This window comes from Callithrix jacchus, chromosome 8 (assembly GCF_049354715.1).
Source record: "Callithrix jacchus isolate 240 chromosome 8, calJac240_pri, whole genome shotgun sequence".
NCBI classification, from domain to species: domain Eukaryota; kingdom Metazoa; phylum Chordata; class Mammalia; order Primates; family Cebidae; genus Callithrix; species Callithrix jacchus.
The window spans coordinates 79485214-79502040 of NC_133509.1; the positions used below are offsets into that span (position 1 = coordinate 79485214).

General features: G+C 37.5%; 1 protein-coding gene across 7 annotated transcripts in view; it reads right to left on the reverse strand.

The window, feature by feature from the left end:
* KLHL28 (kelch like family member 28) overlaps nt 1–16827 on the reverse strand; it is a 38982-nt gene that overhangs the window by 10059 nt on the left and 12096 nt on the right. For 4 of the 7 annotated variants that reach the window (XM_002753851.6, XM_009005983.5, XM_009005984.5 and 1 more), the window contains one exon: nt 9461–10359. In XM_002753851.6, the coding sequence (XP_002753897.1) occupies nt 9461–10359 (899 nt within the window). Of the gene's footprint in view, nt 1–9460; nt 10360–11585; nt 11702–16827 lie in introns of all 7 variants that reach the window. The other 3 variants (XM_078334837.1, XM_078334836.1, XM_035260414.3) reach the window with 1 other exon arrangement.

A 16827-nucleotide genomic window follows, 5' to 3' on the forward strand; every position in this document is an offset into this window, starting at 1 on the left:
AAAAACCGAAGTGGCCCATAAAGACAGATGTGTTTAATCTTATTAGTAATCAGGGACACAAAAATTAAAACCACAATAAACCATGACTTATCTTCCAAAGTGGCAAAAAATGTAAAGTCAGATAATAACTATTGACAAGAATGTGTAGCAAGAAAGGCATACTCCATTGGTGAGAGTGTAAGCTTGTATAAATTACTCTGGAAAACAATTTTACCTTAACTAAAATTGTTGAAGATACATGTTTCCTGACTCAGCAATTACATTCCTATGTATCTACTTTTCTGAATGTCTATTACAGTCAGTTTTGCATCTAGACACATATACAGAAATGTTCACAGCAGCACAACACAATCATCCACCAAAGGAGAACAGTCAAATAAAGTGTACTTTATGTGTCCTGTATGAGCAACTCTACTGAAGAGAAAGCATGCATACGTATATGTACAAGAGTGTTTACTACAGTATTATTTGTAACAGCTCCAAAGTGGAAACAATTCAAATGTTCATTCATTATAAAATGGATAAATTGTGCCGTATCATACAAGAGAATACTATATGGCAATGAAAAGGAACAAACTACAGCTACCTGTCGCTGGGGGAATATTACACACATAGTGTAGAGAGAAAAAAAGCCAAACTCAAAAGGATACCAATTAAGTTAAAAAACAGGTAAAACGAATCTCTGGATTAGGAATAAGGATAGTGGTCACCTTTAGGGAGGATAAGAAGGGAGCTCAAGGGTGGCTTCTGAGTGTTGGTCATACTCTATTTCTTGAATTGGTTTGTAATGTTTACTTTGTGGTAATTCACTGAGCTCTATATTTGGAATTTGTAGATTTTTCTGTGTGCATGTAACACTTTTTTAAAATTAAAATGTTTATCGTAGAAAGATAAAGTGTATTATGCTCGTACACGATATGACATCACATTTCAATTAAGTGAACCATTTCCTCATGTAGTCTCACAGATGAATTTCACAAACATTGTTCAGTGAAAAAACATCTGTGAAAAACATCTATTACTGCATTTATATTAAAATGTGTAAAACCTAACAATATATCAGGGCACATTTGATATGTGGCAAAATTATGTGAAAAGCAAGGGAATAGTTGATAAAAATTCAGGGCAGTGGTTATTTCCAGAAGAAGGGAGGTGGTAGCAAGGAGGGACACAGGGGGACTTCAAAAGTATTGTTAATAGTCTGTGAAGCTGGCTGATACGTACTTGAGTATTTATTCTTGACACCTTGCACCTACACCTATATACTAATCTTTTGCATGTATATACACACACACACACACGTATACACACACACACATATACACACATATATATGCATGTAAATAGTTCTGTTAATAACCCACTGTTTCACATTTGGTATATCTGTGTCTGCTAAGACAGTTAGCTTTCTCACTTCTCTGCTTGTTTGTTGAGGCTGAATTAAAATTAGACTTTAAAAAAAAAAAGGGATTTCCCTCTCTGAGTTCCCCTCCCACAACAGCGTGGGTGCTGCCTTCTCTCTCTCTCTCTATCTAATAAATTGCTCTTCCACAAAACTCTTTGGGTCCATGATTTTGTTTGGACAGTAAATTCGCCGGTCTCTGGGCCCCTTTCCCCATTTTTCGGGGTTAGAGAGGCCAAGAACCTACGAGCTGGGTACTCCCCCAGTAACGTCTGTCGGCAAGTCAGCCAGAAGACATCAGACTTCAGAGTGAATTGATGCCATAAGGCTACAAATGGTCCTGCAAATGGAACCCCAGATGTCCCTGGCTCATAAGTTCTATTGTGCACCTCTGGGTTGATCTGCACCACTGGAAGACCCCCTCTGGAGGAAACCTCAACTGCAGGGCCCCTTCTATGCCCCAATTCAGCAGGAAGTAGTTAGAGAGGTATCGAGGCCTGTGTTCAACAGCAGTTGCACTTTCCTGTTCAGAGGGGGACTGAGGGACCGTGTTAAAGAAACGTCTCTCCCTGGGTCTGCTACGGGGAGGGGTTTCAAATGCAGGAATTTCCCGGCTCCCTCCTGAGGCAGCTGGGGCATCTTGAGCATCTCCTCCAAGTGGGCCGGGTAACATTCTTTGTCCGATCTTCCCGTTTGCTTGCGGGGAAAGCCAGATGGGGCTCTTTTGTCCCAAATTCCCACAGAAAGCTCTGGGAGGAAGGGACTCTGTCAGGGCTGTAGAACAAGTAGCCAATCCGGTATCACAGTCAAAGATCAATCACTCCAGAGGAAGTTTGAAAGACGAGAACATGAATGGAGGGGAAACAACTCAAGGGTTAAAACTTCAGCTGATTTTCCTCTCTGGGTTCCCCTCCCACAACAGCGGAGAGCTGTCTTTTCTCTCTCTTGCTGTCTAATAAATCGCTCTTCCACAAACATCAACAACATATATATGCTTCTTTATCCTCCAACAGTTGGGAGAAAGTAGCTAATGTCCCCCAACTCAATAAGGTAACAGCCTTTAAAAAAGTCCTCTATCCAGTATAATCAAGATATATTCATTCACTCAATAGTTATTGAATTCCTGTTTATGGTCAGTTGTTATAATATTTGTTTTAAAAAATATGAATTTGATGAAATGATATATCATGGAATACTCTGACCCTAACAAGGTCTAAAAGAGAATCAGAGATAAGGAAGTGAAAACAGGGGGTATAGACAATTTTCCAATGATTTTTACTATAATGAGTAAAATAAATATGAGGAGATAGCTACAAAGTGGAGCAGAGAAAGACCATGGGGACCAGAAAGGATTAATTTAATCTAGAAGCTTAAGCTAGAATGCGTTTGCATGCAGATGGTAATGATACATAGAGAGGGAGAGAGATAGGATAAATGGAAGAGCAGAGTCTGTCATGGAGAGTGAGTGAAATCTAGTGAAATAAGTAGAGAAGTGGAAGGGTTGGTCTTAGAAATAAGTAGAGAAGTGGAAATGTTGGTCTTAGAAATAAGTCGAGAAGTGGAAGGGTTGGTCTTAGAAATAAGTCGAGAAGTGGAAGGGTTGGTCTTAGAAAGAAGTCAGTGGATTTGGTGTTGGGAAGATGAGGTAGTTCTCTTCTGGTTGCTTCCATCTTTTCAGTAGAATAACAGGTAAGGGAAATGGGTTTTGGATGTTTTTAGGAGAGCAGAAAGTGTGAGACATGAGGGAGTCAAATAATAAATTGATTAGAGAAAAGTAGAGGGGAGTGCTGGGGAGTGCTTAAGGCCCCACATGAGACCACTTAAAATGAGTATGTAGGTTTCTCTAGTCATAGTCTGCTGCTCAGATGCAGCCATGGCATAAGCGGAGAATTGAATTTAACTAGAGGAGTATGATGAGGAACTGAAAGGCAAAGGTGCCATGGTGTATTTAAAGAATGATGTTGTGATGTTCCTCCAATCTAAGCTAGGTAAGCTGGGAAAATAAGAATATGTGGTAGTTAAAGAACGATCAGTTCTTCTAACTGATTATGGGGCCAATGGATGAAGAATCCTGAAAGGAACAAAGTCTCATTGGAGGGTGTGTACTGAAATAAATAAGCTGGCAAAAGAAAACCACAGTCAAAAAGTGGAATGTGTGAACCAAGATTTCTGAATGTGCTGAAGTTACCAATAATGACGAAGGCTGCCATGTTGTGTGTATTTAGCTAAATCATCTTCAGAAATCCGTAACTTCTAGATAATCCATCATCATAACCTTTAGTCTTACTATCATTTTTATTTACTCTCATATAAGTAAAGACTCTCATAAAAATAAATATATGGTCGGGCACCATACATACGCATTTTTGAGACAGACTCTTGCTCTGTTGCCCAAGCTGGAGTGCTATGGTGCGGTCCTGGCTCACTGCAACCTCTGCCTCCTGGGCTCATTCGATTCTCCTGCCTCAGCCTCTTGAGTAGCTATAATTATAGGTGCCTGCCACCACACCTGGCTAGTTTTTTGTATTTTTAGTAGAGATGGGTTTCACCATTTGGCCAGCTGGTCTTGAACTCCTGAACTTATGATTCTCACCCCTCGGCCTCCTAAAGTGCTGGGATTACAAGCGTGAACCACTGTGCCTGGGCATATATTTATTTTTATGAGAGTAAGACTCTCATATATTTCTTTATATGAGAGTAAATAAAAATGATAGTAAGACTAAAGGTTATAATGATGGATTATCTAGAAGTTATGGAATTCTGGAGATGATTTAGCTAAATACATACAACATATAATGTCATTAGTCCTAATGGTCATTTGAGGGTGTCTTAGTTCATTTTCTGCTGATAGAATGCTATAGACTGGGTAATTTATAAAGAACAGGAGTTTATTTGGCTTATGGTACCAGAGTCTGGGAAGTCCAAGAATATGTTGCTGGCATTGGGAAAGGTTCATCTCATGGTAGAAGACATCACATGAGTTGCTAGCAAGCCTATGCATAAGACAGAGAAAATGGCAGCCGAACTTATCCTTTTATCAAGAGCCCACTCCCACAATAATTTATTCAACCCCACAATCATGGTATTAATCCCTTCAAGAGGGCAGAGCCTTCAGGGTCTAGTCACCTCTTAAAGGCCCCGCCTCCTAATATTGTTCAATGGCAATTAAGTTTCCAAAATAGAACTTTTGGGGAACACTTTCAAACCATAGAATTTTACCCCTAGCCCTCAAAATTCATAGCCTACTCACATGCAAAATATATTTATTCCATCCCAATAGCCCCAAAAGTCTTAACTTATTCTGGCATCACCTCAAAAGTCCAAAGTCCAAAGTCTATCTAAATCATATATGAGCGAAATTCAAGGCATGATACATCCTGAGGCAAACTCCCTTCCAGCTGTGAGCCTGTGAAATCAAAACAAATTATTTACTTCCAAAATAAATGGAAGAGGCATAGGATAGATATTTCTCACCATTTATTCCAAAATAAATGGTGAGAGGCATAGGATAGATATTCTCCTTCCAAAAGGCAGAAAGAGGAAAGACAAGGAGTAGGAGGCTTCAAGTAAGTCCAGAACCCAACAAAGAAAACATTAAGTGTTAAAGCTGGTGAATAATCTCCTTTGACTCCATGTCCTGCTTCCTGGATATACTGGGGCAGGAGTTGGGCCCCTACGACCTCTGGCAGCCCTGCCCCCATGCCTTTGCTGGGCTTAGCCCATGCAGCTCTCACAGGCTGGAATCTCGTGCCTACAGTTCTGACAAGCTGACATTGCACACTGCTTGCACTACACTTCTGTGGCCCCATTCCCATGACTCCCCTAGCCATTGCCCTAGTGAGGGTGCTCTGCAGTGGTTTTGGCCTTGGGAAGCCTTGGCTTCCCAAAGTGCTGGGATTACAGGTGTAAGCCACCACACCTGGCCAGGTACCATCTCTTAATATTGTTCCAACAACAATTAAGTTTTCAACACATGAATTTTGGAGGGACACATCTAAACTATAGAAGAAAGCAAATAATAATCAGTTCTAATGAGAGTTTCATTCTTGGAATTAGACCTGTAGTTTATCGTATTGAGTGATGTGGCTGAATATTCATTCAACATTTAACATATTTGCACAACTATTCAAAAAATGCTTTCAATGTATTGCCATCCTTATGTGTAAGTAGAAACAATACAGTTCTCAGAGCTTCCCCAATTTTCTTAAGCTGCCTACCCAATCCCCACTTTCTTCTCTAGCAGGCCTCTTCTCTTAATTAAAGAAAACAACTAAAGCCATTGGACAAGATCTGTTTTAAACCCTTGCTTTTGCCCTCCCCTCTACCAGTAAACCTAAATTGTCTTGAGGCATAAAGAGTCTCTCTTTCTCCTATTCAAAACTTTCTGTCCTTGCTTTTGATATCAATCTCTGCTATTTCCTCTAAGATCTTGCTTCATCAATGAACATTCTTCTACCTTGTATCTTTACCCTATTCCTCTTTACTTAACTCTTTACTCATCTAAGTATAAAAATACTCATGTGTCTCTCTTCAAGAACAAAATGAAACCAAACAAAACTTCCCCTGATGCTATCAGTTACTGCCTTAATTCTGTCCTCTCTGTCTCTGGCAAGATTCTTAAAAGAATAGTTTTAATTCATAGTTCATTTCCTTAATTAGTATTCACTTCTCAACCCACTGAAATGTATCTGCAGCATTTCTACAACTCTGTTTGAAACTACCCACCAAAAGTCATCAAAGATCTCCATAAAGCCAAGTTTAAGAGCCACCTTTCCGTTTTTATCTTTCTGGATCTTTCCAGTGCATTTTACATAGTTTATCACATTCCTTCCTTCTCCACACACAAATTCCTTGTTTTTTTATGGCACTATTCTCTTGATTCTCCTACCTCTAAAATTTTTCCTGCTGCCCTCATCCTAAATATTAATGTTCCCCAACTTTTCATTCACAATCCTTTTTCCTCTCTATATTTTCTCACCAGGCAAAGAAGGGAATAAACTGTAAATAAGTCCATCAAAGACTTCACAGTTTGAATTTATACCTTTAATTTACACTATATGCAGCTGACTTCCAAATTTCCAGCCCTGAGCTCTTCTCTGAGCTGTGTACTCAAATCCAGCTACCATAGAATATCCTTTACCTGGATATTTCATAAGCACTTCAAACTCAATGTGCCCAAAACGTTTCCCCTTCCTATATTCTCCATCTCTCTCTATCTATATACATATATCAAGCATCCATGTAATCATCTAATCGAAACAGCTCATTCATCTCAGATTCCTCCCTCTTCCTCACCATCCCTCCCTCATATCCATTTAAACACCAAATCCTGTCAATTTACTCTCTTAAAACTTTTTTTAAATGAATGCCCCATTCTCTATCTTTACTACTTCTACTCTAATTTAGGATCTCATCATCTCTTGCCTATATTAGATAAGAGGTTCTAAAATAACAACTTATTTAATCAATCTGATATTATTTCTGGCCTCTCAATTTTTCCCATAATACAGTCAGAATGATCTAATATACAAATCTGATCATTTTACTAACCTCTTTAGAATGGTTTTGCAACCCACATAAAAGCCTTTATTTTTTATCATGCATACAATAACTTCTTTGACTTAGTTCAAAGACCACTGCCTGACACTTCTTTGTTAAATCCCTATACTTCTGAATGCCAATCAGTTTTTAGTTTCCCGAATATTCCATACTGTATCATGCCATTGTGTCTTTGCACATTCCCTGTGACCTTTCCTCTTTCTATGCTTGATTCATGCTTAACATTCAACACTCAACTTGTACATGAACTTCTCTACAATTTCTCTTCCCTAAATCTGCCAGATAGGATAAATGGCTCTCTTTAATCTTTCTATAAAATTATCTTGATCACTGCATTAACGTTATGTGTTATTATTTTCTAGATGTCTCCTTTACTAAATCATGAACTTGTTGAAGGCCAATTATCTAGCAGTGTATCTGATGCACAGCTGTTTAATATTTTTTATAGAGTTAAATTTAATGATCATTCAGGTTGGTTTTAATTTTTCCAAAGTTATAATAAGGCTTCAATATACAGCTTTGTGCAAATAATACTTTTAATTTTTAAAATTTTATTATGATGGATTATATAAGATTACTGTGTCTAAAGATATGAACAGTTATTATTCTTCAACAATTTGTTATTTTTAATAGTTGAGGAAATAAGAGACAATTGCTCAAAAATTTTTACAATATAAATGCATATTTGAAAATTTTTGTCATAATACTAATATAATTTACTTTATGCCAGTTACCAGTGCATTTAAGAATAAGAGTTAAACAATAAATGTGTAGGTAACATAACTATCTATGTGTAGCCCAGTCTCAACAATACTAGTTTTAGATTACAGTTAAAAATGTATTATGAGGCTGTGTGCGGTAGCTCATGCCTATAATCTCAGCACTTTGGGAGGCCGATGTGGGTGGATCAGCTGATGTCAGGAGTTCTAGACCAGCCAGACCAACATGGTGAAACCCCGTATCTACTAAAAATACAATATTAGCTGGGTGTGATAATGCATGCTTGTAATCTCAACTACTTGGGAGGCCAAGGCAGGTGAACTGCTCAAACCTGAAAGGCGGAGGTTGTAGTGAACCCAGATCGTACCACTGCACTGTGGTCTGGGCAACAAGAGTCAAACTCTGTCTCAATAAATGAATGCATACATACATACATACATCAAATGTATTATCAGACCTTTTTTTTTGTTTCCAAGACAGGTCCTCATTCTATCACCCAGGTTGGTGTGCAATGGTGCATTCATAGCTCACTGCAACTTCAAACTCCCGGGCCTAAGCAATCCTCCGGCCTCAGCCTCCCCAGTAACTGGGACTACAGAAGTGTGACACCATGCCAGTTAATATTTTAAGTTTTTTGTAGGAAGGGGATCTCGTTATATTGCCCAGGCTTGTCTCGAACTCCTGCCTCAAGTGATCCTCCTGTCTTGGCTTCCCAAAGTGCTGGGATTACAGGTATTGTGAGACTTGTTAAAAAATGCAGAATTTATCAGTTGCCATTGATGAAACACCAAGTTTCCTAACATTAGAAAGGGAAAGCAATCTACCAGATTTTTGGAAATGGTCAGAAAGAAATCCATAGTATTAAAAAAAATATTAAACACAAAGGTTTTCATGAAGTAATCCTATTAAGAAAAAGCAAAAATAACTTCAAGCTATATTTTCAACATATAAAAGTTACTAATGTAATGTACCAAATTAAGGGTTGACAAACTATTACCATGGGCCAGATTTAGCTCACTAGCTATTTTTATAAATAAAGTTTTATTGAAACACACCTAGGTTCATTCATTTATGTATTATCATGGCTGCTCTCAGACTACAATGACAGAGTTAAGTAGATGCACAAAGATCATATGGCTCACGAAGTCTTGAATATTTACTATTTGGTCCTTTATAGAAAAAGCCTGACAATTCCTGCTCTAAGTTATTAGGGGGAAAAAAACACACACGCTTCTTAATGCTGTCTTTTAAAAATACTTACACTGAAGAAAACAAATTGCACTTAAAATACCTAATTTATATCAGTATCCTATTTTTTCTCATTTCTTTGGTAGCACTTCTAATGACCTGTTTTCATTCAAACCCATTCCTGTTCCCACTCTGTCCTCACCACATGTTCCCAGCTCTCTTCTTTGATATCTTCCAATATACCCGACAATAATAAATCTCTTCTGATGTAGTCTGACTCAAATAAAGATGTACATGGTTCCAGGAAAAAAAAAAAGAAATAAAGACATAAAATGGAGGAAAAGTTAATGAGTAACCAGGTAGATAAAATGTATACTTGGGGGAGTGGTGAATAACTGAGAGTATTGTAGAGAATGACAATATAATAAAAAAAAAAATCACATACATATTTTAGGAAGAAGAAAAAAAACTAAAAAGAAGAAAAGAAAATCAAACTATTTTTAAAATATAGAAAATCTACACATTTAAAAAGCATAAAATGAAAAATGATACAGTTTCAGTATCATTCATTTTGGAAAGACTTCTATTTACCTATCCAAACAGGCAAAGAGTCCAGATTTCCCTCCTACTGCACAAAGTACTTTGGGAGCACAGCGAGGTCGTGTCATCAAGACTGTCTGATGAGACAGTCTATGTTCAGGCATAAAGTGGTACTTTAGGGCTTCATTCAAAAGATGTTTACAAGTGCGATCATCACGAATAAGATGATTTGCTTCATATAGTCTAGTGAGAAACTTAACACTTAACAATGGTAATCGTACACTGTTCAGTAACTGTGCTAAGTATTTCTGGCGTTCTTGTACATCATACTTGATCCATGACTCTAATGCATAAAAAACTGTCTCTTCGGTAGCTACGTTCAAACAGTCATTGGAAACAATTTCATCCAAGTCAGCATGTGTAAGCTCAAAAAACTCTTCAGTCTGGCAAACAGCTTCAAAATTCTGGCATATGTATTTAGTGGCTGCCAAATAAAGGTCATGGCAACCATACGTTTCTGCAAAACGAGAAATTCCAATACAATTACCAGGATCAAGTTGGCTTTCAAGAAATGCACAACATTCTTTCAGGACAAGTTTTATCTGAAGTAGGTTTGCTGCTGGCAGGAGAGATTCAACTGTGTCCTGAGAAATAAAAACAGTCCCTGTGTAGGCATACTCCACAATGGCCTGGAGAGCAGTTTCATCAATGCACTGAAACTCAACCTCACTGTTCTCTTTTTCAGAAAGGTTTCCAGTGAACATAGCTTTGAAATACGGGCTGACGCTGGCAAGTACCACTTTGTGAGCATGAATTTTAACATCACCTACTCGAAGAACGATGTCACAGAGTTCGTGATGTTGGCGAAGAATATTTAAGCCCTGCAGAAGTTGTTCAGAATGCAAGTGGGTTAAGTTAGCAAGCATGTAGGTCGGGGATGTGTGGTCCATCTACAGAAAAATAAAAAAGCATGGACAGTTATTTCAAAGTAATCTTGTCAATGATACTGCTTTTCAAATAGTATAGAATAATCAGATTTGTAATTTATTTGCCTGTTCATTGGCTTTTAAATACTTCATAGTAAATACTACAACTAGAGGCTTTCAGAGTTAGACGGGATTTAACGACCACATAATTCAACTTATTTATTATAGATATTAGGAAATGGAAGCCCAAAAGGTTACATGAAATGCCCCAAATCATAAAAATCTCTGACAATGGACTTTTGGATCAAAACTCTACCAATTTTTTCATTTTGTTTCCCTTGCATTAAATTCAGGTCTGAGCTATCACTGAAACAAAATGAAAATATGAGTGGAAAAACCTGCTAAAAGTAGAATTAGATGTAGAACAAACAACACTTTTTGCCAACCAACAGATGCTTTCATTGGACAGAAATTTCATGTTAACACACTTTACCCAAAATTTAAATAATTGCTTTGATAGATGGTGTTGAATTTAATGAAGGTACCATTACAACCAAATAATTTAATTAATTATGAACAGAATTCAAAGTTCTATATCAAGGGCAATAAGACTCACTTACTGATCTATACCATAACCACTCAACTTTTTTTTTTTTTTTTTTTGAGATGGAGTCTCACTCTGTCACTCAGGCTGGAGTGCAGGGACACGATTTTGGCTCACTGCAACCTCCACCTCCCAGGTTAAGCCATTCTCCTGCCTCAGCCTCCCGAGTAGCTGGGATTACAGGTGCCTGCTACCACGCCAGGCTAATTTTTATATTTTTAATAAAGACGGGCTTTCACCATGTTAGCAAGGCTGGTCTCTAACTCTCAATCTCATGTGATCCGCCTGCCTCAGCTTCCCAAAGTGCTGAAAATACAGGCATGAGCCACTACACCCGGCCTCAACTCTTGATCATTAACTTGGATCATGACCAATCAATGTACTTACCACTTTGTGCTTCTGGAAGATGAAAAAGAATAAAAATACGAGGGAAGAAAAGGGATGAGAAAGAAAAGAAAATGGAAAGACAATAAAGACTATGGTAGGCAGAATAATGGCTCCCCAAATGACATTCACATTCCAATCCCTGGAACCTGTGAATATTACTTTATATGGCAAAAAGGAACTTTGGAAAGGATTAAAACTTTTAAGATGGGGAGGTGATCCTGGCTTATTCAACTAGGCCCAAAATGCAATCAACATGTACCTTATAAGGAGGCAGAGGGAGATGTGACACAGACAGAAGAGGAGGTCATGTGACCAAAGAGGCAGAGACTGGAGTGCTGCAGCCACAAAGCCAGGAATGTTGACAGTCACCAGAAGCTAGAAGAGGCAAGAATAGATTCTCCCGTAGAGCTTCCGGAGGGAACATGGTCCTGCCACCTTAATTTCAGTCCACTGACACTAATTTCAGACTTCTGGCGTCCAAAACTTTGAGAGAATACATTTCTTTTGTTTTAAGCAACTGAATTTGTGTAATTTGTTACAGCAACCTTAAGAATTAATACATGGATATTTCAGAATGGACTATAGCAGTTGCTTAGACTAGACAAAACAAATACAGGGACTGTATACGATATAAGATATTTCCTCTCTGTCTCACTCACATTTGAAACACAACTTATGGCAATAACAAAAAAGTATTTCGGTTTACATCTTAAAACCATCAATTCCATCAATTCAAACATTTTGAACACTATTAAATAATATAAATGTCAGCAGAATTGAGAGAGTATAGCACTTCGTTCCTGTACATTTTTAAGTGGAAAAAATCCAACAATTGAAATTTTTATCTTTGTCAAGTACTTAATTGTTTCATACCATTTCACGCTGAATTTTAATTCAGTTAATAAATTACATTAAGATGGCCACTTTACAGCTGATAACAGCCTCTACTTCCGATCTCTGCAAAAAAGCTCATAGTTATCTACCAGAAAAATTCTCAAATATTATTGCAGTCATGTATAAACAAGTCCCGAGAAGCTTCTGGGTCTTCCAGTAGGTACTTTTTCCCCCCATAGTATAATACATACTACTAAGAAGATAGCAATCAGAAGGCATAAGTTTAGATCTGTATATGTTCTGTTAGTGACTCCACTGTTGACCTTTTTAACCTATGTAACTTCTTTTAGCCTCAGTTTGATGATAAAGTTAAAATCTAGACTCAAAAGTGAAGAATGAACAACAGTAAAGGCAAGTAGATAGAAAAAAATAGGTAATGAAATTAATAAAGCAGTCCTCGTTAACTTTACCTTCTCAATATTTGTTTTCCTTATTTGCAGAATGAGATCATAATAATACCTGAACTAGGCCGGGCAAGGTGACTCACACCTGTAATCCCAGCATTTTGGGAGGCTGAGGCGGGTGGATCACGAGGTCAAGAGATTGAGACCATCCTGGTCAACATGGTGAAACCCCATCTCTACTAGAAATATAAAAAATTAGCTGGGCATAGTGGTGCATGCCTGTAATCCCAGCTACTCAGGAGGCTGAGGCAGGAGAATTGCCTGAACCCAGGAGGCCAAGGTTGCAGTGAGCCGAGATTGCGCCATTGCACTCCAGCCTGGGTAACAAGAGGGAAACTCCGTCTCAAATAATAATAATAATAATAATACCAGAACTAGATTATTCAGGTAATAATGTAGCTGAGGTTTCTGAAAATCAATTAGACAATGTACATGAAAACATGATAAACTATAAGAATAAGTGATACTGTACTACAATAGTACTATGGTAGTAGTGAGGCAATAGAGGTATAAAAATATCAGTGAAGAGCACAGACTTTGGAAATATAAGGGAATGAGTTTTAGTCCCATCTGTGTCTTGAACTATATTAGGTGAAATTGGTACCTTTCATAATCTAAGTATTAATCTTTTCATTCATAAAATTAGAATACCCTGGCAAGGCATGGTGGCTCATGCCTGAAATCCCAGCACTTTGGGAGGCTGAGGTGGGCGGATCACCTGAAGTCAGGAGTTCAAGATCAGCCTGACCAACATGGTGAAACACCATCTCTACTAAATACAAAAATCAGCCAGGTGTGGTGGTGCATGCCTGCAATCCCAGCTACTCAGGAGGCTGAGGCAGGAGAATTACTTGTACCTGGGAGGCGGAGGCTGCGGTGAGCCACGATTATGCCACTGCACTCCAGCCTGGGCAACAAGAGTGAAACTCTGTCTCAAGAAAAAAAAAAAAAAAAGAATACCCCATTTATCTCAGAAGTTTACCTGAAAGTGATTCTCTAAAGTTCTACACAATATACAACTTGAGGTGTTTAGAATATTTATGTCTCTCTGTATTAAACTGCCGTTTCCCAATATCCCCACTTTCACTAATTCTCATTCCTTCTCAAATTCCCATTCTTTCCCACATTGACCTTTTACTCTTATAATCCTCACGTAAATGACTACAGCTCTATTTAAAACTTGCTATGGGGGGTGGTGAGTTGGGGAGAGAGAGCATGGGGAGAAATGCCAGATACAGGTGATGGGGAGGAAGGCAGCAAATCACACTGCCATGTGTGTACCTATGCAACAATCTTGCATGTTCTTCACATGTACCCCAAAACCTAAAATGAAATAAAAAAAGAAAAAAGAAAAAAACTTGCTATCTCCCAAATATTTTCTTAATCACACGTTAGATTTTGTCTATAACCTTTCTCCTCTCATCTTTCTTTCCTCCAATTCAAATTCTCCAGGTCAAAAATTAACTTTGCCTGGGTGTCTATAAACATTTATTTACCATATTCCTTTACATGCAATTAATTTAATTATGTGTTGCTCTGTGAAACATACCCCCTTCAACTTTCATTTTCTGATTTAACTAGGAGAACGATAGACTAAAAAAGTGAAGGATGAACAACAGAAAAGGAAAATGGATATGAAAAATAAGAGAATGAATTAAAAAAGGAGATCTAGTTACTTTGTAAATTCATCTCTCTCAGACTAAACAATAATGTTTCAAGGTATTTAAAAGAATCTGAAAATGAGATTCTTGAATCATTACTAGTACCACAGGAATAGAGACTATTTTCAAAAATAAGACAGGTTAATAAATAAATTCTACAATACGGTAAGATTTCTGTTCATTTCAGTTAACAATCTAAAACAGATTATTAAAGATTTGTCTGTGAATACCAATAAGAAGATATAAAGATCTTTAGGATTAGGATATATGAGCTAAAAATAGTAAGACATGTCACAGGCTAGATTTGTTTGTTTTTAAAGTTGTATTTAGAAGACTTGTAGATCAGAAAAGTACACTTGATATTTAACTAGATAACAGTAAGTAATTTTATAATGTCCTTCATGATTTTTCAAAGAACAAAAGTAAAAACAATGATAAGCTAGATTAGGTAGCTAAATTAGCAACTGGTGGAACAAATACCCCCTAGAGTACACCACTTAATGAGATGAGGCCTAGGGGGATGTTTCCAGTGGTATTGTATAAGGCCAAGATGAAGGTATTTTATGTCCTGAACTTTGAAGACGACATGAAGCTGCAAAGGACAGCAAAAGCATTGACTAACACAATAAAGATCCCGAAAGACCTGATATCTAACTAGAAGAAATTTAAAAGGGATAAATGTAAATATTCTACAGCAGATTCCAAACCAAGTACCCAAGTATAGAATAAGAGAGAAAAGACTCATCTAGAGAACATGTTTAACAGGTTTAGGGATTTTAATTGCAGTACTATTTTAACACCATAAGCTTATGTGGGTTTAAGCTGCATTAACTGAACTATAATACACAGCACTACAGGGGAGAAATTTTCGCTTTGCTCTGCATATATCAGCCCGTATCTGTAGTACAGATTTTGGGTATCATCCTTTGAAAGGGATCTAAACAAACTGTAACACCTGATGAAGAGAAGAAATTCAAATCATGTCTTACAGGCAATGGAACCAAGGTACTGAGTCTGGGAAAAAAGGAGATCTGAGTTATCACATGAAAAACCAAGGAATGAAAGTTACTCAAACAACAACAGGAATAGTAATTATAACACAGGATTGCTTTCAGGATTAAATGAGTTTATACATAAAAAGGGCTCAGAATAGTGCCTATCACTTTGTAGGCTCTTAATAAATATGAGTTGTTACTAGTGACAATCTTTGAGTTGTCCCTTGAGAGGTGTTCAACTTTCTATGTTGCACTACCTCTTACTATTAGATAAGAAATCTACTTTGTCTTCTCTGATACCCTGGGCAACACCAAGTATCGCAGAATTATTGATTCTCAAATCAAGGTGATGAAATATTGACTAGATTAATTTTTAATGTAAGTAGGAATCATATAGTGATAGATCCTTTATTGATTACCTAATTTTTGTGTGCCCAATTCAAAATTGGTGAATTACCATCAACATATGACATGCATGACATATGACATGACATATGACAACATATGACATGACAACATATGACACGAAATAGGTCTATAAATATATACACACACACATGTACAGACGCAACACATAACTATACATACATGCGTATATTTGTATGATATGCAGTATAGTTTTAAGAGACTGGGCTTTGGTATCAGGTTGCCCAGCTTACAATATGGTCTGTATTGTTTAACAGCTATGTGATCTTGGGAAACTCAGCCAAAAGTCTCAGTTTTCCCATTTGTTAAAAAAAAGACAAAACTATAAATATCAGTTGTAAACATGCCTTTCTATGTGCTGGTACATAAGCACTCAATAATTGGTAGATGTTATTTATTTTTATCGTTTATCAACGTTTAAAAAGCTTGGTTATTGCCAACTATACCCATGCAATGCCTTTGCATGCATACCAAAAAAGGAAGGAAGTTTGCTTACTGTCAAGGGAACAAATATGACCAAAGCCAGGCCATAAGCCTCACTAATTCTATCAGTAAAGGGACATATGAGCCGTTTTAAAATTTAGATGGTTTATTAGATTTAGATAGTTTATTACTTAGAGAGTAAAAAGATTAGCCAAAGAGCAAACTGCCTAGATCCTTGTCCCACACATCAAAAATTGTAACACAAAAAAGGGGCAGGCCCAATGTAAACTATGGCTAAGCAGTTTTCTATTCTGAGCTCTATTCTAAGGGTGTGGGGTGGGGTCAAAATTCAAATACCTAATCACAACCAGGGAAGTGAAGAGAAATTGTCTCATGACACACTTCTAGGGGAAATAGAGAAGTGAGTGGGAAATTGGGAGACGACCTCATAGCAGCTCCTTAGAGGTCTCTCACCCTCTTATATTCCAAGAGAATCGCAAGGTGTGTCAAGCCACAGAAAAGCTGCAGTCCTAAGGTCCAAGTCTTTGCCTATTCGAAAACATGCCAGGTCTCCAGAGTGCCATGACAAAGTTGTTCCCCTATACCTATACCCCTGTAATACTTCTTTATCTCATTTTCCTAGATCTCTGTTGTTAAAACTTTTTAAATATTTTCTGAACATTCCAACTGGTGAGGAA